At 35.2% G+C, this 27262-nt stretch overlaps 1 protein-coding gene across 3 annotated transcripts in view; it reads right to left on the bottom strand.

Moving 5' to 3' along the window:
* CWC27 (CWC27 spliceosome associated cyclophilin) overlaps positions 1 to 27262 on the bottom strand; it is a 225396-nt gene that overhangs the window by 186832 nt on the left and 11302 nt on the right. For all 3 annotated transcript variants that reach the window (XM_087443325.1, XM_087443327.1, XM_087443326.1), the window contains exons 3-10: positions 23848 to 23960; positions 22421 to 22564; positions 20845 to 20943; positions 20102 to 20205; positions 17909 to 17978; positions 9268 to 9347; positions 8258 to 8291; positions 5089 to 5246 (exon numbers count right to left, since the gene is read on the bottom strand). In XM_087443325.1, coding sequence (XP_087299451.1) covers positions 5089 to 5246; positions 8258 to 8291; positions 9268 to 9347; positions 17909 to 17978; positions 20102 to 20205; positions 20845 to 20943; positions 22421 to 22564; positions 23848 to 23960 — 802 coding nt within the window. The remainder of the gene's footprint in view (positions 1 to 5088; positions 5247 to 8257; positions 8292 to 9267; positions 9348 to 17908; positions 17979 to 20101; positions 20206 to 20844; positions 20944 to 22420; positions 22565 to 23847; positions 23961 to 27262) is intronic.

Genomic DNA, 27262 nt, shown 5'->3' with positions numbered 1-27262 from the left:
AAATTACACAATAAAAGACAGAATTTTCACAATGATTGTAATCATCACAACAAACCATTGATTTTTGACTATCTGGTCTGTTACATCTGATTTTACTGTTTGGCCATTTATTATAAATCAATACACAGATGCTAAAAACAAGTGGAGTGGACAATTCAATTTGGTTTACATGATTAACTTGCAGCAGCTGAGCTCCACCTACAGGCAAAAAAGGATTCTTTACAATAAGCTTTAAAATAGGACTTTCCAAAAGACAGGCTGCAACTACCCCCAAACTTTCAGTTAACCTTGAGTGCACATTAGAATAACCTGTGCTTTGTAAAACTTCTTATGGTCGCATACCAAAAATTCTGATTGACTTGATCAGGCATGGGGCTTGTTCTCAGGTGATTCAAATGTACAGAAAAGATTGAGAGACACTGATTTAAATCTTTACCAGCACACATCCTTTAAAAACATTAGGAATACTCAAATATCATATTTTCTTTCTTCTAAAATTACTTGATTCCTAGTATACTGACCGTTTCCTCTTTTTCAAAGATTAACCTAAGTTCAGTTGATACAAATGTCTTATCCCTGTTAGACTGCAAAAGAGATCTGAGGTGACACTACATTTTTCTTAATCTGCTTTCACATTATTCTATATCTCAGAAGTAATCAAGAGAATGTATGCGGTGGGGAGTAGGGTTCTTAACCCTGGATGCACACTAGAATATCTGGAGAGCTTTTACAAAGTATTATTGCCCTAAATTAATGTATGTTCTTAGAAGTTAGAAGAGTGGTTACTATTAAGGAATGAGGGGGGAAGTAACCAGAATCGGGCAAGAGGGAGACTTCTGGGATATGGCAATTTTCTGTTTCTTGATCTGGGTGATGGGTATATGGGTGTATTTAGTTTGTAAAAATGCAGCAAGCTGTATACTTATGATATGTGCATTATGAAATATAGTTCATACAGATATATTCTGTATGTATATTACACTTCAATTAAAAGTTAAAAAGTAAAAAAAGGATGTGCCCAGGCTTCAAGGCAAACCAAATGATTCAGAATCTGTAGGAGTGGGGCCTAGGTGTCAGTGTTTCTTTTAAACATTCCCCCAGTGAATCTAATGTACAGTTGGGAGTGAAAACCATTCCTCCAATGGATTATAAACATATTCATTCATTTATTCATCCACTCATTATACAAATTTTAATGACCAATTACCATATGCTTACTATACTAGACTCAGAGGATGTAAAGATAAATAAGACAGTCTCTGAAGGAGCTCAGTCTAGGCAAGGGATAGGCAAACCAATAAATCCTATGTGATAAATACAAGCAAGTTACTTACGAGATCTAGAGGAGAAAGTGATTTGTCAAAGAAGGATGCACTCATTTTCTTGTCCATTCATTTATACAAATATTTGGGTACCTATGATATTTGACCTCAGAGATAGAAACATAAATGTTCACAATCTCTGCCTTCAAGAAAATTATACAGTATAAGGGTACGCAAAGAAGAAAAACAAATGTGTAATCTAATGTCATACTACCTATCACAGAAGTGTGAGAAAGGTGCAATAGGAATGCCCTGAGGAGTCAGAGAAGGTCCTTCCAAGTTGCTGACCTTGGAGCTAAGATGATATAAACTTGCACTAGTAGTAGTGGGGGTAAAAATTAGTTTTGTTTTTTTTTTTGGCAAGGAAGATTAGACCTAAGCTAACATCTGTCACCAATCCTCCTCTTTTTGCTGAGGAAGATTGGCCCTGGGCTAACATCTGTGCCCATCTTCCTCTACTTTATATGTGGGATGCCTGCCACAGCATTGCTTGATAAGCCGTGCAAAGGTCCGTGCCCAGGATCTGAACCTGCGAACCCCAAGCCACCGAAGCAGAGCGCGTGAACTTAACCACTATGCCACCAGGCCGGCCCCCAAAATTAGTATTTTTGAGGAGTGCTTCTCAAACTTTAATATACACACAAATCCCCTGGGTATCCTGTTGAAATGCAGATTCTGATACAGGAAGTGTGGAGTGGGGCCTGAGATTCAGCATTTCTTAAAAAAAGATCCCAAGTACACTAATGCTATTGGTCCACAGATCACAATTTAAGTAGCAGGTTCTTGAGGAAGATGGGTTTCAAGAGGGAAGAGACAAAAAAATGCCAAATTTCACAGCAGAGAATCCAAGAAACACAAAAATTGGAAAGCAGCATTAGATTTGTGAATTAGATGGCCTTAGTGAGAGTAGTTTCAGTGCAGTGATGAGGGAAAAGCTAAATGATGTGTATTTAGAAATAAATGAGAAGTAAGGAGGTGGGGAGAGGAAATAAAATGGAGTGGTTTTGTTTGGTTTTACTCTTGAATGCTGGGAGAGGCTTAAGCCTATTCACAAGCTGAAGAAAAGGAAAGGGTGAAGAGAAAACTGAAGACAAAGGAAAGGGGATGGAATCATTTTGAATGGGTAGAGAGATTCCTCTCCCTTTAAAGCAGAGGAGAAGGAGATAAGAATTGGTCTGAAAGGGTAAGGGGGAAAAGAGAAAAGAATAAGTTCAAGAAGTTACTCCTATTTCATAGGACAGGAAGCCAGGTGATCTGGTGAGAGAGTTTGAGGTTTAAAGTGAGCACTGTGGGGAGTGGGTAAGGAAGAAGCACGGGAGGCATGGCTGAGGCTGGACTTGCACACGGCTGTGTGATTCTGCTCATCCACATCCAGTAGTCACGGTATAGGCTTAGAGAACGTGGGCTGGATAAGAAAGGGACTGAGACTGACACATTTAGAAAAGGAAGGAGGCAAGGGACTAGAAATCCTAAAGAAGTCAGAATGAGTATAAGGAGAGAAAAGAAAGGAGAGAAGGTAGGAAGAGCTCTGGAATTTTTTCTCCTGAACCCCTAAGTACTTTTCAAGGGAACAACTAGAGACATTGCTGAGAATACAATATAAGGGAAAGATTCTACGCCACGTAAATTTGTTGAAAATTATATTGTTAAATACCATTCTCCAGCTTAAACATTAAGTACTCAACAAACCTGCTTGTAGCTTTAACATCCAAAGTGATAAACAGCTTTAACAGATTCCAGATGTTTCTTTACTAATAAAAGCAATACACAAATTTTCAGTAAAATTATACTTTGAATGGCTCCGTGCCTAAAGGACTGGTAGGCTAGTCTAGTCCCTGATCCTACTGTTCAAATCAGAAAATGACCGAAGGATAATAGAGTACTTCGAGCACATCCAGATGAAAAGTCTGTATATGTCAAGAGCCTTGATTTTTGAATAGATAATGATTTCACACTGATATCCTATCTGGCTGGCAGCTATACCCATTATAATTCAACTTAGACTGAGCAGTGATTTTCCTTTAAATATAATTATCCTTTTTACCACATTACAATTTTTTAAGACTTAGAGGTTTTCCTGTTTTTTTTTTTTTAAACATAAAATTAACTTGAGACTTAAACTACAGTGAAGCTGGTATAACTGACCAAAAGCACTAATGATTTTGGAAATTTTTTGTACTCAAAATAAGAGGTCATGAGACTATCGTGGAAATTTCTAGACAAGAGTAAAAAACTGTATTTTCCCTTGGAAATTCTGTACTTTCTCTCTACCCTGACCTCCTTATTTTTCTTTTATTTCTCTTTGTAGGTAGGAGAGATAGGATGAAGAAGCAAGAGAAGAGGTTGTGAATACTGAAAATCTGGGGGAAGAGGGGACCAGTTATAAATAGATGTTTGGTGTTTTCACCATTTATTAAGGCAAATTTTGCCAAATAAGCTTTACTTAGTTCTTATAGAAAATTCTGCTTTGCTAAATTATAAGTTATATTAATCAGAGGGTATATAAGTATTTGAAATTGTATTAAGGCCAACAAGACAGAGTAGAGTTGAGGACTTAAGAACCACTTAAACATAAATATTTGGTTCATCTATTAAAAATTCAAAATGTATTTTTTGTCACACTATAAACCTAATCTTTAAAAAATTCATAGTCCTTAAAAATTAGAAAATGCATGACTTGAATGAGAGAAAGAAAAAAAGTATCCTTGATTATATCCATGATTTGACTAAAAGTCACAAAGCTGATGAGAGGCTCGTCAACTTCATGTACGTATAAGCATATATATGATCACTAAAATCTTCAGTCAGTAGTGGCCCAAAGTTAGTCTACTGTATTAAATGACTCAAGAGTGATTACTTGAGCATCAGGTGAGTCTTGCTGGAAAAAAAGATATTTAAGGTAACTTCTAAGTACTACCATTTCTGAATGCAAAAGGTTATACCATCCATGAAAATTTCTAAGAATCACTTTTCTGTTTACATAAAGGAAAAAGTTGAAGGAGATGAGCAATGACAACAAGCAAATGCTTTTTAATTTTTTCTATATGAGGTTGAGAAACATAATAGAAGAAAGGAATGTTGTTTATATGTACTTAACATCTATCTTATCCCCAAATGTAGGCCATTCAAAAAAACAAATATTATTATTTTTTAAAGCAATATGTATACCATAAAGTTGTAATAATAGAATCACAAAGGAGAATTTTTTAATTAAGTTGAATTTCAGGAGAATAAAATGTTGAGTCACAAAATTCAACAACTCTCTATCATCAGATAATTTGCTGAAATTTCTTTTATGATACCACTGAGATTAGGAGGGGTATACAGCAAAAATAAAACTTGAAAAGATATTTAATAATGTTTTCAGGCGCACACACTTTCTTAACCAGTTTTGACAAATTTTACTCACCTAAATCTGAGGATGTGGATGTCTCTTTTCATTCCATACAATTACTCTACTACTCTCGTTGGTATTAAACAAACACAACCTTCCACATCTAGCTAACATATTCCTTACCACATATATAAAAATTTATAGAGGAATTTTAAAGAAAAGATCAGCGAAATGAAGTGGAGTTTGACTTTAAAACTGGTCTATTTTCTTTTAGGTCTCCAAATGGGCTAATTCAGAACAACTGGTATACATATCAAACATTATGAAAATAGTTATTTTAAAAAATAAGTTGAATAGAGGATTCAATCAATTTAAAATGAAGTATAAAAAAACAAAAAACTCTGATACCCAGAAGCACAATAATTGACTCACCTGCGGCTGACTGATTTCTTCTCCACTTCTCCCTCTCCAGCTGATTTAACATTTGCATTTGTGTCCTTTTTTAACTTTTTTGCAATCCTTTCTCTCATCAGGTTCTTCTCATCACCATCAATATATTCATCATGCTCTGCACTTTCACATTCTCCATCCTGTAGAAATTGAAATGGAGTATTTGCCAGGCATTCCATTTCCTCTTTCACTTCCGGAGATCCATCTCAGACTCTCCTCATTGCATTCTAGGCCAGGTTTGCTTTTCGTTTTCTTTTGAATTAGTAAGGGCTTGAAGAATCTGCTACAGGTGGGCATACCCCTCGAGTCTGCTCTAGGCCAACTATATAAGTATGGGATACTCCAGGAAGGGTTATTTGCTCAATTCCCACATAGCCCCTCTGTGCAGCACAGACTGTGTCCACTCTGCATTACCCTGTAATACTCAGGATAGTGTGTCTATCTACATTCCTATTCTTTCCCACTGGGAAATGTGGCTTCTGGAGGTGGTGAGCCAGCATATTGACCTCAAGCAAGGATTAATTCACGTAGAAGAGGTAGACATGGAGAAGCTGAGATTTCTTCCTATAATCTAAGTCATAGCAATTACTCCTCTTCTCAAAACCCTCCAATGGATCCCCAACTCACTCAAGACCCTATACAATCTGTACCTCCCTGACATAATCTCCTATGACTCCAGGCCAGCAGCACGAGCCAACTTGGGAGCTGCTTTTCTCTCCAGCCTGAAACACTTAGTCAATATAGATGCACTGCTTGCTCTTTCATCTCCTTCAGGTCTGTGCTCAAACGTCACCCTCTCAGTGATACCTTCTTGATCACCCTCTTAAAATGGCAGAAGCATCCACCCACCTCCAGTATTCTCTATTCCCCTTCCCTGTTTTTTTTCTCCCAAAGCATTTATCACCCATCTGACATACCATATATTTTAATTATTTATGTTTTTATTGGCTCTCTTCCATAATTAGGGGAAGTACTTCAATGAGGGCTAAAATTCTGGACTATTTTGCTTACTGCTATATCTTCAACTTCCAGAATAGCTCCTAGTGTTAATAGAGAGATGAGTGGAGGGAGAAAGGGGGAGGGAAGAAGGGGGGATAAGGGAGAAAAGGAAAAGGAAGAAACTACCCCAAGCAGATTTTTTTCTCTTGTGATTCTTTGATCAGGTGAGTCATGGTGAGGCAGGATTCTTAACTTGAAGCTTGTGGACCCCTAGAACAGTGGTCCTCAAAGTCTGGTCCTGAGACTATATAACATGGTTTGCTTGTTAAAAAATGTAAAATCCTAGCCCTCATCCCAGTCTTACTGAACCAAATCTCTAGAGACAGAAACTGTGAATATTTTTAGCAAGATATTTAAAAAATTCTTCAGCCCTAAAAGTTGATAACCACTGACCTAGGTCTTCCATGCTTGGTCCTCAAGAGATCTAAAAAAATCCCCTGCAAACTCATAAAATTTTGTTTGTGGATAGAGTACATTTTCTGGTAAGATGGTCCACAGTTCCAGTCATTGCAAAGGATCTGGGACACAAAACAGGTTAGAGACCATACACTATCCTTAGATGGCCTCACTCTCACCAAGACCATATCTATACTTTTATATCAGGCCTTGATCCTATCTTCCAGACCCATATTATTGTTACACAGATGTCTCCAAATTATCTGAATCTCAAAGTGTAAAAAATTAACCACATTACTTTTCATCTTTCTCTCCACCTCAAGCCTACTTTTTCTTTTGTACCCATCTAAGTTGCCCAAATCAGAAACCTTGTGGTTGTCCTAGACCCCTCCTTCTCCCTCACCTCATAGTGCAGAATCAGTCACCTCTTAGACCTCTTTCAAGTCTCTCTCCTGTCTCACAGCTGTGGTCCTATACCAAGCTCTCCTCCTGCCATAGCTTCCCAATAGATCTTCCTGACTCCGGTCTGTTTCTTCTAATTTGTCCTCTATGATATTGCCAACAGCGATCTTCCTAAAATGCAAAGTTGACCGTAGCACGCTTGTTTTTAACTAATACCCTTCAACCGCTCCTCATTACTTTTAGGATGAAATTCAACCTGCTCACCATAGCCTATGAAGCTCTTGAATATTTGGCTTCTCCCTACTTCCCTAGACTTATCCCACTCTCCCTCCTGTTACTACACTCTGGTCACACTGGTCTGCTTTCAGTTCCTGGAAAACACCAAACTCTCTCCTGCTTCAGGGCCTTTTGTATGTGTAGTTCCTTCTACCTTTAACTCTCTTGCTGCCTGCTCTTCACAAAGCAGGCTCCTTCTCAAACTTTAGTCTCAGCTCGTACTCCCCAAATAAGGTATAATATCTCCTCGTTACTATGATTTAGCATATGCTAGCTCTCTGAGCTAGAGGACCCCCACCCCTCACCACTTTCTTTCGTGATCCAGCTAACTCCTAATTCTCCTATAAGACACAACACAGCATCATCTCTTCCAGGAAGTTTTCTTGACCAAGCTAGATATTCATCCTTTCTCTACTATACAGAGTCAGAGAGAACCCTCTCTTTTGACAGTGGTAATTGATGAAGCTGCGTTCATGCATGGAAAGTTATGTACTCCCAACTGAATTATACAACGCACAGATCAATGGGTTTTTCATAAAGTGGCAAATGGATGACTTGAAAAACTTGATTTCTTATGTATAAAGGAAACTCTGCCTTCTGTTTTATCAACTTTAATAGCCAATATAACTAATAAACAGTCTTGAATCCTCTGAAATGTGCGTATAATGAAGGAATACCACTATAAATGACTGATCCAAGCATTTCCTATACATAATGTAGGATGCCCACGCATCAACATTTAAACTTTTAACATAATAAAATAAAATCAATGACATCTGAATTTTGAGTATTCAAGTAATGTTATCTGAGAAGGAGAAAAAACAGGCTAGAAATTCATATATATGATTCTAATTTTGCAGGGAAATACAAATACCTATATACACACTTGGAAGGAAATATTCCAATATCAAAATAAATGACATTTTCAAATCTTTTTCAATTTTTTTCAAAATTTTACATATATAATTATAAAAGTAATATACATTACCTCTTAAGAAAAAATAATGTAATTTTTTGTAAAAATTTTGAATTTTCTATAAATTGTTCAAACTATATTTATACTAAAATTAATACTCACATCATCTGAGTCTCCTGCTGCATCACCTTTTTCGCTACAAAAAAATAAAGAAAACAGATAAATTTTAGCTTCAAAATGAAACTAATATTCAATAATCCAAAAATTTAGAATATTTTACTGGGATTAACAGTTCAAAAACTTATTTCAACATAAGAATTTCAGAATGGCATTGGACAGCAAATGGAGGCATTCTAAAAGGGAGTCATTTTTATAAACAGAATAACAGGTATGCTCCATTAGCACATATACAAATGCACTAGAATCAAAAGAAAAAAGCAAACAACCAACAGTGCTATTTTTATGAACAAAGGGCTGCAGAAAACAATTTTTTCTATTGGCTTGATGCATTCTGGCTGAAGAAACCAAAGTTTTCAAAAACAAGGATATTAAGACAAAATTGTTTTGAAATAGAATTTTTGAAAATGAGCTAAACTCAGTGCAATAGTATTTTAGTTCCCCTTTGAGACAGTGGCCCAATATATCATGTGCAATTACATTTAAGATAAGACATCTTCTCAAAGAGAAACAACAAAGATAGTAAGACTATTTTCTAACTCTCAAAATATGTAAGAAATAATACTCAGTGGATTGGCCCAAAATGTGGTGACTTCTTCACAAAACCCTTCAACTCTGATTTGCTTACCCATGATACCAACTGAGACAAAAACGCTTCAAGGAAAAAGTTAGCAAAGCAACTTTGAATTAAACATCAAGCTGTTTAAGCAAACAGTTTCCTAGTATTCAAACTATGCTACGATTTAACAGTTTAACAATTAATTTTAAATTTAATTAGTTCTACAGAGGTAGATAGCAAGAAGAATGGAAGTGACTAGAGTACTCCTCTCCACTATGCCAGAAGCTCTACCACCTCCATTACCAAAATGCCTTCGTTTTTTGGCTGGGTTCAACAAATTTGACTTATGAGAACTGACCATTTACTCACAAAAGCAGCAAGAAAATTATCTGAGCCAGAAAATAAGAACTTAGGGTCACACTAGCACCCTACTAACCTTTCAACAGCTGGAACAGAACTGAGATGCGGATCATCCTTCAGCAAGTCATGACTACTTTTGCTTTTTCCCTTCATGCTCTGGAAAGGAATGTATGATAATCACAAGTAGGGAAAAAAAGTCTTCCAAAAGGACAACTTAACAAATTTACATAAAATCTAGTACTGTTTTATGTGGTTAGCAAAAGACATGGGTTCCTGAAATTTTCAATATAAACTAAAGCTTTATAAATAAGAATCTTACTCTCTCATTTACTAAAAATATTACTTTAGAAAAACTTTTTCTTTCAAAAAGTGATATATCCTTAAAAATAGGTTTATTAATTACTATTTCCAATCACTAGATCCTCAATATAATTTATATATAACTAAACTAATTAAAATTTTGACCCATATATTAAAACTTAGACAATAGATCAGGAGTTATTTGAAATAAATGCATACTATTATTCTTAAAATACACTGTCTATACTGCACAGAATCACTTTAAAAATGTACCAGGGAACCAGATGAGTGTACTTCCAAGGTACTGTTTAACACATGGAAAACGTGTACACAGAAGAGCCTCTCAAGTATGACAACACTCATCAATGACCAAAGACTTACTAAACGCTTTAATTTCAAAGTTCATGTTCTCAGTACAGTGACATTTTAGTAAGGCAACAAGACATAGGAAGATATAAGAAGTAGAACTATAAAATAACTACTACTACTACTACTATTATTCTAATTTATTAAGTATATACTCGGTGCCAGGCACTGTGCTATAATACAGTATTCCTACCCCTCATTTCCTCCCCCACAAATGAAAGTATATAAGCTGGGCATTATTAGCCTCATTTTACAGATGGAATATTAGCCTCATTTTACAGATGGAAAATAAAGCCAGAGAAATTAAGTAATTTACTAGAGTTCACAAAGCTAGTCAGTGGTAGAGGATCTAGGATTTAAATCTGGGCCTGTCTCACAATAATATACCAAAAATGTAAATGTACCCATTTTTCTTTTTCTAGAGGCCCCTGTGGACCCAGAACTCTGGCCTGGTTTCAGACTTGCAGATTACCCTACAGACTTCCCCATCACAGGGTGGGAAAACTTCAAATTTATACCTTGTATCTTGAGGTGGGAACCTGCTCGCCAATCCCACCCCTCAACTAATCATGTAAGAGTGAATAGTAAGAGGTTAAAGTTGACAGGAAGAAAGGATAATTGTTATTTATTTTGAAGGGAAATTTTAATCTGAAAAATTCATTACAAAATGTGTTAACTGAAATTTTAAAACATGAGATACAGAGAGGTGAAAATACCTCTTTCCCTTAAGCCCCATTCACCACAGTCTAACAATTTTGAGAACAGCCTTCTAAATTTGAAAGGTTTTACTTTAAGGCAGATGTATACCTTCCGAAATATATTTCCATGATGAAAAGAATAGGTTTTTAAATTTCTGTATTAACATGGAGTTCTCTACATTTTAAAGACCTAATCGATTAAAACATGCTTATAGTCTAGTTCCATATGACAAAACAAGAAACTTCTCAGTTAATCTAAAGATGCTATTTATCTGTAGTTTTAAAAAGTCATAGAATATGAATTGTGCAATTAATCTATATTTCTAATTCCATAACCTTATATAAGCCAAGGAGTGTTGAAAAGGCAAATTATCAACAAATTACTTGATAATATGTTTGTCCAACAATGAAAACTGAAAAAAAATTTTTCAAAAACCAGAAAGTGATGTAGTAGAAAGAGCATAGGACAAGAAGAAAGATGATAGTGAGACCAAATGGGTTTCAAAATCTAATATTCAGTAATTCTATGAGTTTTAGTCCAAAACTTGTACCATTTGGGGAAACAGAATGATCTCATCAGACCTCAGAACCCTTGCCTACAAAATGGAAATAATAATACAGCAGCCTCGCCTATTTCACACAAGAGAACTAAAGGAGACCTGTGCAAAAGTGTACCAGAGAATGTTAAGTGACCTGAACTAGAATAACACTTGAACATCTTTTGTTCATGCTTTCCTTCCCTAAAATTTCTTCCTCCTGCATCTCCAGCCATCGATGTTTATCTTCATCCACTCTAAGAAATATTCCCTTATTAATTTCCCCATGTGGCGCCCTCATGGAGCCACAATCACACACATCACAGCCAGAGTTGGCCTTACACCCTCTGGTCCAGCCTCTTAGTTAACAGATCAGAAAATGAGAGTCAGGAGTAAGATTAGAATTCAAGTCTCTAGGTTCCTGGTCCATTAATGAGCTATAATATTTCATTTATTTGTAAATGTTAGTTTACAATTGTTAGTTTAATTAACATTTTTTAAAAACAGGTTCTTGTTTAACTCCCCAAATTTAAAACAGCTTGAAGAGAAAAGAAAAAACTTTTCTTACCCAAATTTAAAATAAGACTTAGCAATAGGAGGAACCTATGAATTAATCTGAATAATCATTACCATTTCAAATTTCAGTTAACTTCTTAAATTAAATTGGCATAGAAATATATAATCAAGAGTAATTTTTAGACGTCCCTTCCCGCTATAGTAGACTTGGCACCCTGCAGGCAGAGAAAACAAATTGTGGAAGAACTAAGGAAATTTGGTCTTTGGCATCATCCCATTCTCCTCATGACCCTCCCTTCTTCTAAATGTATCTAGTTTGTCAGTATCCTTCTTAAATGTGTTCAGAACTGAACAAAATGCTGTAAATGTGATCCCCCCAAATACAAAGAATGTTAAATTCCTCATTCCAGAGACCTCACTCTTAGTAATTCAACTAGGGCTTACAGGCTATTAAGTCGTATACCTATTCAACTGATTTCATTAAAGTACGGAATTTACATGTACTCCTATTACATTTCAACTTACTCATTCAAATAATCAGGCACAGGTGGACAACAAAGCACCCTTTGGGCAGAAGGATTCAATCAGCTATAAATCCATCTGTCTATCCTGTCTCCCAGATCACATTTCCTCATGTTGTCCACAAGAATATCATGATACTCTGACAATGTGCTGCTGAATCAAGATACGTTATCATGGCATCCTCCTATCATGCAATCGTATCAGAAAGGAAATGAAGTCAGTCTGGCAAGTCACTTAAGCAGAGTCTCAGTTTCCTCATCTATAAAGAAAAGAAGTTGGACTAGATCCCTTTGAGCTATAAAATTCTATTATTGTAAAAGAGATTTTATCAGGTAGTAGAAAGAAACTGAAATAAATGATGAAGGAAAGCTAACCCATGTGGGAGAGGCACCTTGTCATGAATAAATGAGTGGGGTAAAGCAGTGTCTGTAATCCCACACTGATAATCCATAAACCAGAGGGGACTCTATCTTATTTCTCCTTTCACAGAAAGTAAAGCCTCAATTCAGACTTGACCTATTATTAACTTGTGATCAGTGAGACAGGTTCTGGAATAAAGCTTAACACTGTCAAGTCACTGAAAAAAGAAACTTGATAAGCAAATGAATAATTAAACAATTATTTTCAAGCCCTCCAGAAATATTTAATTTCATGCAACCAGTGAAACTGCAAATTGTTCTTAGTCATTGTAAAAGACACTTACTTGACTTTGGCTCTAGCTATTACATGCATTTAAAAACAGTATGGAGAAATTTAATAAATATATTCTATTGGTCATACTTTTCCAGTATTCAGGCTAGCCTTCCCTTTTCTTACCAAGGTTTCATTTTACCCAAAAGGTAACATGTATCTGAAGGGTGCTCATAGTGTGAAGAACAGTACAAAAGCAAAATAAACAAAGTATACTTTCATTTCGATTCTCTCTGCCTCTAGAGAAATTTCCTTTCCCCTAAGTTAGTAAATTTCAAGGATTTTTTGTTATTGTTCTATTTTCTCAAGCTAAACTGATCCATGACTCCATTATATAAACAGAGAAAACAGCTAAACTCTGTAGGCCAAAGATTCAGCAGAGTGTGCCAAGACCCACTCGCATGTGGGAATGGGTTGTTGGTGGGTCAAGATGTACGGGTGTACACTCATGCCCTCCAAGGCTGCTCAGGCTACTATCCAGGAGTCTATGGAAGTGCTCAGCAAGGACAGTAGGCCAATTGTGCTGAGTTTATGACATCCTCCCCCAGAAAGCTGAACTGCTGGTGAAGCTCCTTACCAGCCCTTTAGACTGCTTGAGCATGAAGGTGGCAGCTTCTGCATAATAATCATGACCATATTAGAGATTGTTGGATATAGTTTTGCTCATGATAATAAAATAGGAATTATAACATAGTGTATTGTTTAAGACATTTGACTTGCAAAAACATTTTTCAAGATTGCATAATGTATTAAAGTAAGGATTATCCATTTGCTTATTTCACAACTCTAAATGGTACATATTATTTCCATGCTACAAAGAGGAAAACTGAGGCTCAGAGAGACTAAGTTATCCAAGGTCACAGAGTATCAGCAGAAAGTAAAGTGTCTATATGAGCCTGTATGATCCGAAATCCATGGTATTTCCACTCCAAGACACCACCACGCAAAGATAACACAAAGCTTACCTACCATCAAGGAGTTCACAACCTAGGACTCTACACAACTAATAAGGCAGAAAGGAAAGGGTATAATGTTTGAGTAGTATACAATAAGAACATAGTCATATGTTTCTTGTGTAACAAGCAAAAAGGAAAATATAAGTATCACAAGAAAAGCAAAGGTGAGAGCCGAAAAAGAAAAGATTAAGAAAAACTAGAAAATATATTTAGAAAGGATGGTGTTTTAGGGGTTAAAAATAAATATGACTTTGACATCCAGAAGTGAGATAGGACACTTAGGGCAGGGAAAAGAACATGAACAAAAAGACACAAAAAGGAAAATACAAGACATATATGTAGAACAGCAAATAGTTCAGATCTGCTAACGCAGTATTTCCTACATTTCCCTAACAAGAATTTCAGGGAATTCATTAAAATTACAGCTTCCCAGGCTCTTCCCTTGGAGACTGTGATTCAGTAGGTCTGAGATGGGTCCCAGCAATTTAATTTTTTAAAAAGTACTACAAGTGATTTTTATCAAGAGGAAGTTTAAGAAGTATTAGGCTAAAAGACAAACTTGGTGAAGGGGAGTCATGAAAGCAGAGGCTTGAAATCATAGGCCAAGAAATTGGCCTTATTTCTACAGTCAACAGAGAGCAACTGTAACATCTTAATGAGGCTTCAGAAAGAATATTCTGATAGTAATGAGTGGAAGGGAAAAAAGAGGAGGGAGATGGGAGACCAGTCTGTAGACTATGGCAGCAGCCCAGGCTAGAGATAATGAAGGCCTGAACAAGGGTAGTAGCAAAATAAATGAAAAGGAAAAAATAGATTTGAGATACATCATGGATGAAAAATTGGTAGAATAGTGCAACTAACTGGTTGTGCAGAGAAAAAAAAAAGTCAGAACTGAATCTAAAATTCTTCTTTAGAGGCTACTGATACCAGGGAATTGAAAGAGAAGTCACAGAATAGGGAGACGTTTGGGAAGAAAAGATAATGAATTAAGCCTTGGCCAGGGCTTGGGTAACTAGTGAGATATTCAAATAGAGAGATGTCCAGCAGGCAGCTGGAGAAAAGAAGAGTAAGAGACATAGACTTGAGAGTCAAAAACAAACATTTGATAATTTTATCACACAGAATTCTCCCATTAAAGAGTCCGATGAGAGAAATATGATGACATAATACTTGGCTTATACTACTCATTTGATAATGGACTGTGGGTTGCAATTTTCTTGGCAAAGAGGACAGAATTTACTTAGTCTTTCTACTGTTTAAAGTGTTTTTTAGGCTTAAGGGCAAACATAAAGAGCAAGCCAGCACTATCTATGGTGGTATCCTTTCACATTTCAACCTTGTAGCAAACAAAATTGCTTTTGGAGTATCAAGTTCACTATATTCAGTATAAGTTAAATATATCGTTTTTTTTTTTTTACCTTGTGCAATGGTAAGCAGCAGAAGGAAGATAGCTTTAAAATTAACACATGCTGTTGTTACAAGTAGAAAAAATTCAAACTATTTTCCCAGGAAAGTCAATCTCATAGTAATTGTGAACAAAACTTACTTTAGATCAGAAATTTAATTCAACAAAAAGACTGACAGAAAAACTCCTTTCTTCTACCCTTGCTCTCGAAGGCTGCTCAACCTAGTATCCAGGACCCTATGTAGTTAGGGAAGGGCAATGGGCCAATTGTACTAAGCTGCCTTCTACCCTAGAACACTATACTGTGAGTAAAATCTCTCACCAGCCTTTTAGATGGCTTGGGCTTGAAGGAGGTAGCTTCTGCAGCATTCAAAATCATATTAGAGACTTAAATAGCTATAGAAACCTAAGTTCAAAATTCTGATTCTACCACCTCCTAATTACATGGTCTTTGACAAGTGACTTAATATCTGAGTATTGATTTTTTCATTTACAAAATAGGAATAATAACATCTACATCACATGGTTGTTATAGAGATTACATAAAATAAATATTTAGCACAGGTAGCAGATAAGAAAATAAATAATTACAATGCAGTATAATAAGTGCCTTGATGGCCACAGATTATCGTGGAAAGAAGTTAAGCTCAGCCTGGGTGGGAGTTGGGTGAGGGAGGGAGGTAGAGGTTATCAGGAGTTGATAGTGGAGCTCAATCTTAAAGGAAAAACAAAAAGTAGCCAAATAAAGCAGAGTTCACACTCAAAGAAAAAAGGAAAAACGAGGGTGGGGGAGCTATGGGGCAGGCATGGGTATGTAAGGAAACCTGACATCTTTAGAAAACATCAATGAAAGGGAATTCTGGCAATTCCCAGATCTAACCTTCGTGGTTTGGTCCATTTACAAATATACCCACAGGATCATGACACATAGTAAATCTTTTACTTGGACAAGGCACAAATTTGAACCGTGAATAATGCATGACTAGTGCATTGACATCTAAAGAAGACGACTTCTGAGATATCAGGGTGACATAATGATCAGTGATGTTTTTGATAACAAATAGGGAGGTTTCCATTTAAAGATGAATTTAATTTTGAAATCTAAAATAGAGATGTTTCCTAAAGGCAACTCAGAATGAGGGATAAGAATCCAGAAGAAATATTTGGCCTTGTCTCCTAGAGTTCAGAATGTTAGTATACAGGAGATAATTAAATCCATGGTATCAACAGATCACTCAAGGATACCAGACAGTGAGGAAAAAATTATGACCAAAATATTTCTTATACATGCCCATTTTACTCAGTTTTTTTTTCTCTATATGTTTGTTTATTGTTGTTATTATCTACTAGATTTTACTCAGTTTTAATGCAAGGGATATATCTAGAGTACTTACTATATGTCCAGCATTAGCCTATCAAAACCATGCTCAGCATGAGGGAAGCACATGGATAAAGAAGTAAAGATAAGGGTAATAACAGTGTACTTTTAAGTCAATGAACGCTATTGTTAGTGTCACAGGTGACTATGTTAAGCAAGTAAGGCAGTGCTAGGTTACAGAGTTTTAATTACTACAATAAAGATTTTGAACCTAATCCTTTAGGTCTCAGTGCTCACTAATTTTCAAGAAACGAAGACATATCAGAATCTTTGAGAGTAAAAACCCTTGAAGATGGTTTTCTTGGAGTATGCTTATCAGAATCACTGCCCTAAACAATGGCAGGGCACTGAGTATGAGTATTCACTTCAGCAATGAATATTGTGATGAAAGTGATATTGAGGAAAACCACACTTAAAGGCCTGTGGGAAGCATTGGTGGGTTAAGAAGCCAGGAGGCAATGCATAAATCCAAAGACATGGGGGTGGATTTTATAGCGAGACAGATGTAGGTTCAAATCCCAGATCTAGCTACTTAATGGTTATGTGACTTTGAGCAAATTATAACCTATCTATACCTTAATTTATTTGTGGGTAAAATGGGGATAATAATACCTATCTTAAAGGTCTGTGATGAGAATTAATAAAATGAATAAATAAATATAAGTAATATTAAAATGAATATAAGAGTTTTGGTCTGTCACTGATTTTTATAACAATGATAATAATCATTATCACCTAGCAAACTAATTAAACAAATAGCAATTAAAATCTGAATCATAAAGTTGACTCATTCTTTAGAGTAACTCTAGTTCCAGCTGATTAAAAACAATGCCAGGTTAAAAAAAACAACTAAACATTTAAGAGGGCAAATCATCCCAGAAGTTGCAAATATTACTGACCACAAATCATTTTATGAATCAGTTCGATGAATATGGACTGAATGTGTACCATGTAAAACGTGCTGGGCCATGTATAGCAGGAAATACAAAAATGACTAAGATATAGGGGCCGGCCCGTGGCTTAGCAGTTGAATGCGCGTGCTCCACTGCTGGCGGCCCCAGTTCGCATCCCGGGCATGCACCGACGCTCCGCTTCTCTGGCCATGCTGAGGCCACGTCCCATATACAGCAACTAGAAGGATGTGCAACTATGACATCCAACTATCTACTGGGGCTTTGGGGGAAAAAAAGGAGGAGGATTGGCAGAGCCGGTCTTCCTCAGCAAAAAGAGGAGGATTAGCATGGGTGTTAGCTCAGGGCTGATCTTCCTCACAAAAAAAAAAAAAAATGAGTAAGATATAGAGCCTACTCTCTTTTATAATTCAGAACAAAGGGCAAATTAGAGCTTTACCTGACTAACTCGATTTACTTCCTCCTCTTCTTCCTCAGCTTCCTCTCCAAATGAAAGTAAACTAAAATTTCTAATCACAAAAAAGGAAGGAAGAAAAAAAAAGAATGAAGGAAAGAAAATTAGGGGAAAAAACGTTAAACAAAACTTATAAATATCCTATTTTCAAAGTAATAGAATAGAATTCACAAGCAGGAACACACTCTGACTGTTTAACAATAGACAATGTTACCTGGTATTCAGCAGAAATATACTAAGAATCTACATTTTCAACAGAACGTTAAAGCTTCGGCCTCAACCACAGACGTGTCATATATTAGACTAAACTAATGACCAAAAATCCATCCTGAGCACTACCATTAAACATACTAAGTCAAGCAGACAGAAATAATTAAGCTTTTTATATTTATCAAAACTGGTTAGCAAAATGGAGATTTCTGAAAAACTAAATATATAGGCCCAAGAGCACTACAAATGGGAAACAATCTAGTGTCTGCCAAAATACATCTTAGTATTTTAAAATTAGTAAGTTACATAAAATTGTCAAAGTAAAAAAACATAAGCAATAAACTTAGCTTAAAAAATAGCCCATGGAGGGGCCAGCCTGGTGGTGCAGGCAGTTAAGTGCACGCGCTCCGCTGTGGCGGCCCAGGGTTCGCTGGTTCAGATCCCGGGCGTGCACTGACACACAACTTGGCAAGCCATGCTGTGGCAGGGTCCCATATAAAGTGGAGGAAGATGGGCACGGATGTTAGCCCAGGGCCAGTCTTCCTCAGCAAAAAAAGAGGAGGATTGGCAGATGTTAGCACAGGGCTGATCTTCCTCACAAAAAAAAAAAAAAAAATAGCCCATGGAGAGAAAAAACTGATTTAGGCAAAGATTTGTCTCTTGAGTCTTCAAACCAAAGACATCCCAAGAAAGATAAATAATAAGTTATTAAAACTCTCACATATTGGAAAAAGAAAAGATTTGGCAACAAAAGAGCAATTTTTATTTTGAAACCTAGAGGCAATCAATGACTACCACATCATCCCTAATACATCTGCTATGAATTAAAAACAAAAGCAAAAACACCCAACTTTTGGGCTTGTTGTCAAGATAAATCATAGTGATTAAATATTGTGTCTGAATATAGTGACAGTGACCTTTCACCCAGAGATAAATTAGTCAAAATAAATGAATCAAAAAATAAAAGGAAATCAAATATATAGCTATATAAGAAGTTATTTTGCCACAAGATATCAACTGCTTATCAAAGTGTCTGGCTCATATCTGACCGTTGATAAAAGCAACTTAACTTATGTATATTGTATGATATCAAGGAAAGATACAAATATGTATTGAATACCTACACTACTTGGTGTTTTCAAATTCCACTTCTCATTTAATACTCATAACAACCAGGTGTTGTATTTATTATTATTTACATTTTACAGGATGGGGAAACTGACGCTCAGAAAGATTAATAAACTTTGTTTCTTATTAAATAGCTTAGGCAAGATTATACTTAGAACTGTCTGAAGCTAACACTTTTTAGTACAATAAAATCCTTAATATAAATGCTACAATTCAGTAAAAGTAGAAATCTAATTCTTTGATATCTATTTTAATAAAACAGACAAAATTAATAATGTAAAGAGTATTATTCACGAAATACTGAAACTTATTAAAAAATTTCTGTATGTTAGAAAACTATCCTCAGGAAATAATACAGAATACAGAAACAGCTTTATGCTTAAAAATACTTATAATGAGATTATTTTTAGTAGCACCAAAAAAGGAGTGAAAAGTTAAATAAATTATGTAATCATGCAGTCATGACACCTTTCATACTTTACTTTCCAAGTTCTTTATAGTGAGTTTATATTAATTGAAAAACAAGTAAAAACCAAAAAAAACTTCTCAACAACTCATTTATATAAATAATTGCTAAAGTGATCATAAATTTTATCTATTTATTACCACAGATTTCACATGGACACCTAAGACAATACTTCTTTAGCTTAGGTTCTATCCCGTATTTGAATACAAGAAATGCACATTTAAAAAACAGCACACACTCATAATTCAGATATCTCCCTGGTCCAAACAGGCCTCCTCCTCGCTAGTAAACAATTGTTACAAAAGGAAATAAAGTGAACTAAATGAATCAGTGTTGCTTTCCAAGCTGAAGAAAAATCTTTCTGCTATGATTACTTGGTGCCTTTGGGTTTCAATTTCTTTACTTCCTCCTCTAGTTTCTCTTTTTTCGGCTTTTTTATTTCTCTTGGAATGATGTCATCAAAAGGATTAAACAAAACCTACGAAAAGAAATATTTTGAAAACATTACTCCATATTTTAAATTTCAAGAAAAATTAAAGCCAATATTTAACTGTGTTGGCTTTAGTGTCTATTTTTTCCTCACATGACCATCATTAAGTAAAGTGATACATGTACCACAAAAAGTGCTTCCACTTACACATGGCCTCATTGGAGTCTCCCAATAATCCTATGTGCTATTAAGTAAAGGATACTTTATCCCTATTTTACAAAAGGGAAAAATATTTAAGAAAACTTAATACATAGTAAGAGAGACAAACTCAGGTGTTTTGACTCCAAATCAAATGCTCTTAAGGACCTTGCTTCCTCAATGAAGGATCACTCTTAAATTACCTAGCAAGTCACTTCATTGGGCTAAATAAACCAAATTCCTCTAACTTTCCATTATGAGTCAAGCTTTTCATTCATTGGACTATCAGCTAAAGTTTCATCTTTGAATTCAAAACTTTCAATAAAAAAAAATTCTTAATTAGAAATTGTACATAAATTACAGAGATAAAATCTGAGTTGTGATGTTACTTTAGTATAAAGCCTTCATCCAGTACTTTAAAAATACTAATAATCAATTTCTCTTAAATCACAATTTAAGTGCTGTATCTCATAATAATCATGCTCCTACCTCACAACTTTTTATTTTGTGTGGATTACGTGGTCTTTCTTCATCATCAATGTCTACTTCTGTCAGTCTCAGCATGTTATATACTGTATCCCCTGTAACCTATCAAATAAAAAAGAAAATTTAAATGCAAATTATTACATTCATTTTTTGTAATAAGGGAGGACTTTGGAAAATATTTTTTAAATAATTAAAAGGGAATTTCATATTGTTACAGAAGAGCAGATGCATTAAATAATGCAAATAACTTGCAACTTCAAGATGAAATGCAACTTCATCTTAAGGGGACAAAGCACAGATGGAGTTCAATCCCTCAGTAAGATTTTTGGGAAACTTCCAATATATACTTAATATCAGTTTTTATTAAAAATAAAAATATAAAGCCAAATAACCTCCTGCTGAATGACAACTTTTCATTCAAACATCATAAACAAATTTAGACTTTAGAGTAGAATTACCAAATAACAATAACAATGTGGTTAATGCTTTGCAGATATTATCTCACTTAACTCTTACAAGCATCCTAAAAAGTAGGAACTACCATTATCCTCCTTCTCTAGATAAGAAAATTGAGGTTCAAAGAAGTTACAGACCCAAAAGCAACAGCCTTTCTCACTTCTAACCACGATGCTATACTTTGTCTCTAATGTGTAAGTTACATAATATCAACCAAACAATGGTGCAGAATGGCAACCTAAATCTAATTTTATTATACACTTATATTTTTAAAAAATAATAGGAAGGAAAATCTATGAACATCAGAGAACCTGTGTCAGAGTGGCTCATGTGCCGATGCATGTTTCTTAACCCATGTTGTTAAATTTTAAGCAACAATATTGTACTGCATGTTTTTAGTGTGATGTCTTTCATTCAACATTTCTCAAGAATTTTAAAATAATATGAATTTTCCAGTCATGCTAAGTTTGTTTTTTCCCTTTCACCATCACAAAATCCAGTTTTGCCTAGGATACGGGAAAACCATTCTTACTGAACCAGCAGAGGGAGCTGATATGCTAGTGATGTCTAACATGCCTAAGACTTAAAACATATGGGAATATATTTATGAGAAAGGAGAAGGGTGAGAAAAGAAAACCTTCAGAATCCCTTTATAAAGAAAACTGCTGAAAATTCTATAGAAATGGCATTCCCTGATATCATGTTAAACGTGAGCAGGATAAACAGGTACTATTCAAAGTAATATTTCAGTAAAAAGTATTAATGTTAATACAATTTCCAGCTTAAACTTAAGGGAATTCATCATTAACAAAATAAACTTTAAACCACTAAATGTTATTACCTAGGTGTCTTTCTAAAAACATAAGAACAACATCAGCTGAGTAACATAGTAGCTAAGACCATTAGTATAACTTTAGGAAAAGAACTTTAAAGTCATAACCAATGACTTATTTGAAACACAAACAAAAAATTCAGGTGGTCCCTCATAGTTCATTATAACAGGAATATACTCCATTATTTTTAGAAATAATAAATATATATCCTAGGGAATATTTTTATGAAGGCAGCTCTTAGATAAGTTGATCATATGTATCATAGAAGCTTAAGATAACTGGACACGAACCTTTCCAAAGATGGTGTGCTTATTGTTAAGTTCATCTGCTCGACCCAGTGTAAAGAAAAACTGGCTGCCATTATCATGAGGACCAGCATTTGCCATGGCAACCAGTCCTCTCCGATTAAAACGCAACCGTGAATGGAATTCATCCTGGAGCATAAAAAAGAAAAGATTTGAGAATTTTTTACAACTATTCCACATTTTCTAAGGCCATTATCATCTGGAAATTAAAGCAAACAGTTCAAGTATTTTTCTCAAGAATCATACAGTGACCCAGTAAAAAATTAAAGGAAACTCCAGACACACTATCCCACTGGTACAAACATGAAGTCTTCAAAAACTTCAAAATCCCATATTTTAAGAGCTACTGATGTTTACTCATTCAAAGAACAAGATATTGGTACTATCAGATTAATAAATAATCCAACGTTTAGCTTTTACTTGAACCTACTGCTATTCTTAATATCTTAACCATGACATTAACTCTTTTTTCTTTTTAGATCTATGTTGGCAGCTAACAAATCACTGACCTATTCTTAATTAATACTCACACCTTTTTCAAATATTTTTTATGTTCCTTCTTTCTTCTGTTCCCCTTGTGATTTCCTGTTATGACATGCATTTTGTGTTATAGAGGTCTACTATGTACAATTTAGAATGAATTCTGCTATGGACTGAATTGTGTCCCCACAAAATTCATATGTTGAAGCGCTAACCCCCAACGTGGCTGTATTGGTGGAGATAGGGTCTGTAAGGAGATGACAAGAGTTAAACAAGGTCATAAGGATGAATCCTAATCCAATAGGGCTGGTGCCCTTGTAAGAAGAGGAAGAGACACCAGGGCTCTTTCTCTCTCCACCATGTGAAGACACAGGGAGACGGCAGCCACCTGCAAGCCAGAAAAGAACCTTCACCAGGAACTGTATGCCAGCACCTTGATCTTGGACTTCTTAGCCTCCAAAACTGTGAGAAATAAATTCCTTTGTTTAATCCACCCAGTCAGTGGTATTTTGTTAAGTGGTCCAAGCAGATTAATACAAATTCCATAGAGTGTTAAATAAAATGTTTTAATAGAGGATGGCATATGCAATATTCTAAAAACATTTTATATTTACAGAGTTGCAGAGATCAGATAAAGTCAGATGTCAGGAAATATATAATCTTTTTTCCAACTCACATTTTCCTCACTACCATCTTTAGCTCCACCTGAATTCAATCTAGCATACAGGATTGCAATAAGACAATTTAGAAAGAATGCTTGATAGTGTAAGTGCTGCTCTTATACTTGTATAATCCTAAATACGTGATGACATCTGATTTTGTGCACTAATGTGAAATGCATTTTCTTCTTGTGGGGCACAATCATTTTTGATTAAGCAACCCAAGCTGACTTGCAAAAAAAAAAAATAATAATAATAATAATTCAGTCTCACCTTGAATGGGGCTCCGTAGATAGACTCTCCACCAGTCCCTGTGCCAGTGGGATCTCCCCCTTGGACTATAAAACCAGGTACAACTCTATGAAAAATGGTGTTGTCATAATATGCTGAAAAAAAATTAAAAACAATTTATCATGGTCTAAAACAAAGTGTATTTACATTATCAGAGTTAATAAAACTAGAGTTACAATTTTTTTTCCCCTAGAATGTTAAATAGCATCCTAAACCAAAACCTTTTCTTCCCTACTTATAAAATATCTGTGTACTCAAAACAGCACAACTTCTATAGAAACAATGGTGGTGGTTGTTTTGTATTTATTTCCAGGGTTCTCTCAAATTCTGGATTACAGTTTTCAAAATAAAAATTAGAGAATTTTGGTATAGATCGGTGGTTCTCAACTGGGGAGAAGAGGAGCAGCAATTTTGTTCCCTAGGGGACATTTGTCAATTGTCTGGAAATATTTGGTTGTCACATATGGGAGATGCTACTGGCATCTAGTGGGTAGAGGCCAGGGATACTGGTAAACATCCTACAAAGCACAGGATGGCCCTCACAATGAAGAATTACTGGCCCAAAATGTCAACAGTGTTGAGGTTGAGAAACTCTGCTAGAGATGAACACCTTATTTCCTAATTCTTCCTCTTCTCCCTCCAAAAACTTAATTTACATAAACAATATACAAACCCAAAATATATCAAAATTCCTCACTGATTATAGGTCTAACACCATAAATGCACTCTCCTCAAGAAACATTCAATAAATAAAATAAATAACACAATATACAACTCTCAAGAAGTTTGCTAAATTATTAAAATTATTTATATTTATACATAAAGATATTATTTGGAAGCTATAAACATAGAAGAGACATCATATATGATCTCCTAATAGTACTTATTATCTGGAACCTAGAATCATAAGGGAGACTTCACAGAGGAGAAAGAAGCTGGGCATGGCAGAAGCATGGCATCTCAGTGAGGTAAAGCATGAGCAAAGAATCTGGTGAGGGTGGAAGGGCAAGAATGAGAGTTGGACTGAATCACAGAGTCTATATTAAGAAGTAGCAACGACAGCCAAAACGCATAAGAGAAGATTCTCAATATCATTAGTCATAGGGAAACACAAATTGAAGCCACAGTGAAATACCACTCACCCCCACTAGGATGGCTATCATCAAAAAAATGGAAAATAACAAGTGTTAGTGAGGAGGGAGAAACTGGAACCCTCGTACATTACTAGCTGGACTGCAAAATGGTACAGTCACTGTGGAAAAGGATTTGGTGGTTCTATAAAAATTTAAACATGGAATTATCTATCAATTTCACTTCTACATATATACCCCCCAAATTGAAAACAGGTACTAAACAACAGTTATACATGAATGTTCATGGCAGCACTATTCACAATAGCTAAAAGGTGAAGATAACTCAACTGTCCAGCAATGAATAAAAGGATAAACAAAATGTGGTACAAACATACAATGGAATACATATTACTCAGCCAAAAAAGGGAATGAAGTACTGATACACACTACAACACAGACGAACCTCAAAAACATGCTAAGTGAGAGAAGTCAGACACAAAAAGTCACATATTGCATGATTCCATTTATATGAAATATCCAGAATAGGTAAATCCATAGAGGCAGAAAATAGATTGCTGGTTGCCAGAGGCTGATGTGAGGGGAGAATTGGGAGTGACTGTTTAGTGGGTGGTTTTCTTTTGGGGTGATAAAAATAGTTTTGGAACTAGACAGAGGTGCTGGTTGCACAATCACAGCGAATATACTAAATACCACTGGATCATACACTTTAAAATAGTTTTATCTTATATAAATTTCACCTCAGTTTTATTAAAAAAAAAATCCCTCGAGTGAAAGGAAAGTAATTATTTTATCTCACTGAAGCTAATTTTGAACTTACGTTAATTAGTCAGGTAAGTACAAGAGGAAAATATTTGTAGCATATATGTCTAGCGCTGAAGAAAGTGCTGAATAAACACAAGCTATTATTATTGTTGTTGTAAAAACAAACAAACAAACAAAAAGCAAGTAGCAACAGAGTAGGTTGAGGTGGGGTCAATTATTGAGTGGAGTCTTAATTCAATCACACACTGAGGATTGAGCAGAAAAATAGAAAGAGAATAATTCCCTGAAGGCTTCGCTGAGCTGCAGAACTGCCTAACACCAGATTTCTTGTCATACAGGATGATAAATGTCTTTATTATCTAAGTAATTTTGAGTCGAGTCTTCTATTACTTGCAACTGAACACTAGAAATACTCATCAAGTGCCTACTGTGGGCAGCATTGTACTGATACAATTACTGACATAATTCATAAAGTACCTATTACACAGGTACTTTGTGACACTTTATGAGTCAAAACATGACTATGGTTTATCATAATTCATAACGTACTATAATATAGTGGCTTGCAGGCACCCTCATAATTATTTACATTTGCAAGATATAACTAGATATAAAATCCATATTTTAAAAAAATATAATCTGTAATCTAACAACTGTATCCAGTACATAGGATGGATTGGAAGAAGTAGAAAGGAAGACCAATTGATTTTTTCCAATCTCTTCTCCCAGTGATGAGCTGTAAGGCTATATTCACAAGAGCTCCCCAGTGCAGACAAGTTCTCCTTGGTTACAAATGGAAACTGTAAAAACCAAGAGGTCTAAAAGTCTCTCTCCTGTAGCCCTAAGTAACCATTTACTTAGATTAACCATTACTCAGTAACCATTCCTCAGACTGTATCTAGCAGTCAGTAGTTCTGAGTCTTGCCTCTTGTTAGCTGTGCAACCTTAAACTCAATTTTCGTTTTTTTTTAATTGAGATATAATTGACATATAACATTACATTGGTTTCAAACTATAATGATTTGATATTTGTATATGATATTTATATATAGTGTGAAATGATCACAAGTCTAGTTAATATCCCTCATCAAACATAGTTACAAAATTTTTTTTCTTGTGATGAGAACTTTTAAGATCTACTCTTAGCAACTTCCAAATACGCAATATAGTATTATTAACTATAGTCACTGACCTGTATAAGCAATTTTCTCATTATAAAATTAATAATATAAATTAACTCAGTATTGTTTTGAAGATTAAATAAGATAATGTGGAGGCAACCTATAAATTTTCAAGTTCAACACAAATGTGAGGTCAAACTCTAATATTTTCACTTAAATTCTACAAATTCATATTCAAATTTGAATATAACACATACACCAGTCTACATCAGAAAATGAAAATAATCCTTTAGGCCCATAATATGCAGTCAATCAACATTTTTTGAGCACGTGATCAGATCTGCTTATTCAAAAGATCACTCAAACTCCATTATACAGAACGGATTAGAAGCCACACGACTGGAGAGGGAGAAAGAGAGA

The sequence above is a fragment of the Ceratotherium simum genome, chromosome 18 (genome assembly GCF_057802395.1).
Source record: "Ceratotherium simum simum isolate JZ-2026a chromosome 18, ASM5780239v1, whole genome shotgun sequence".
NCBI lineage: Eukaryota > Metazoa > Chordata > Mammalia > Perissodactyla > Rhinocerotidae > Ceratotherium > Ceratotherium simum.
This window is presented reverse-complemented; position numbering and strand designations above follow the sequence as displayed.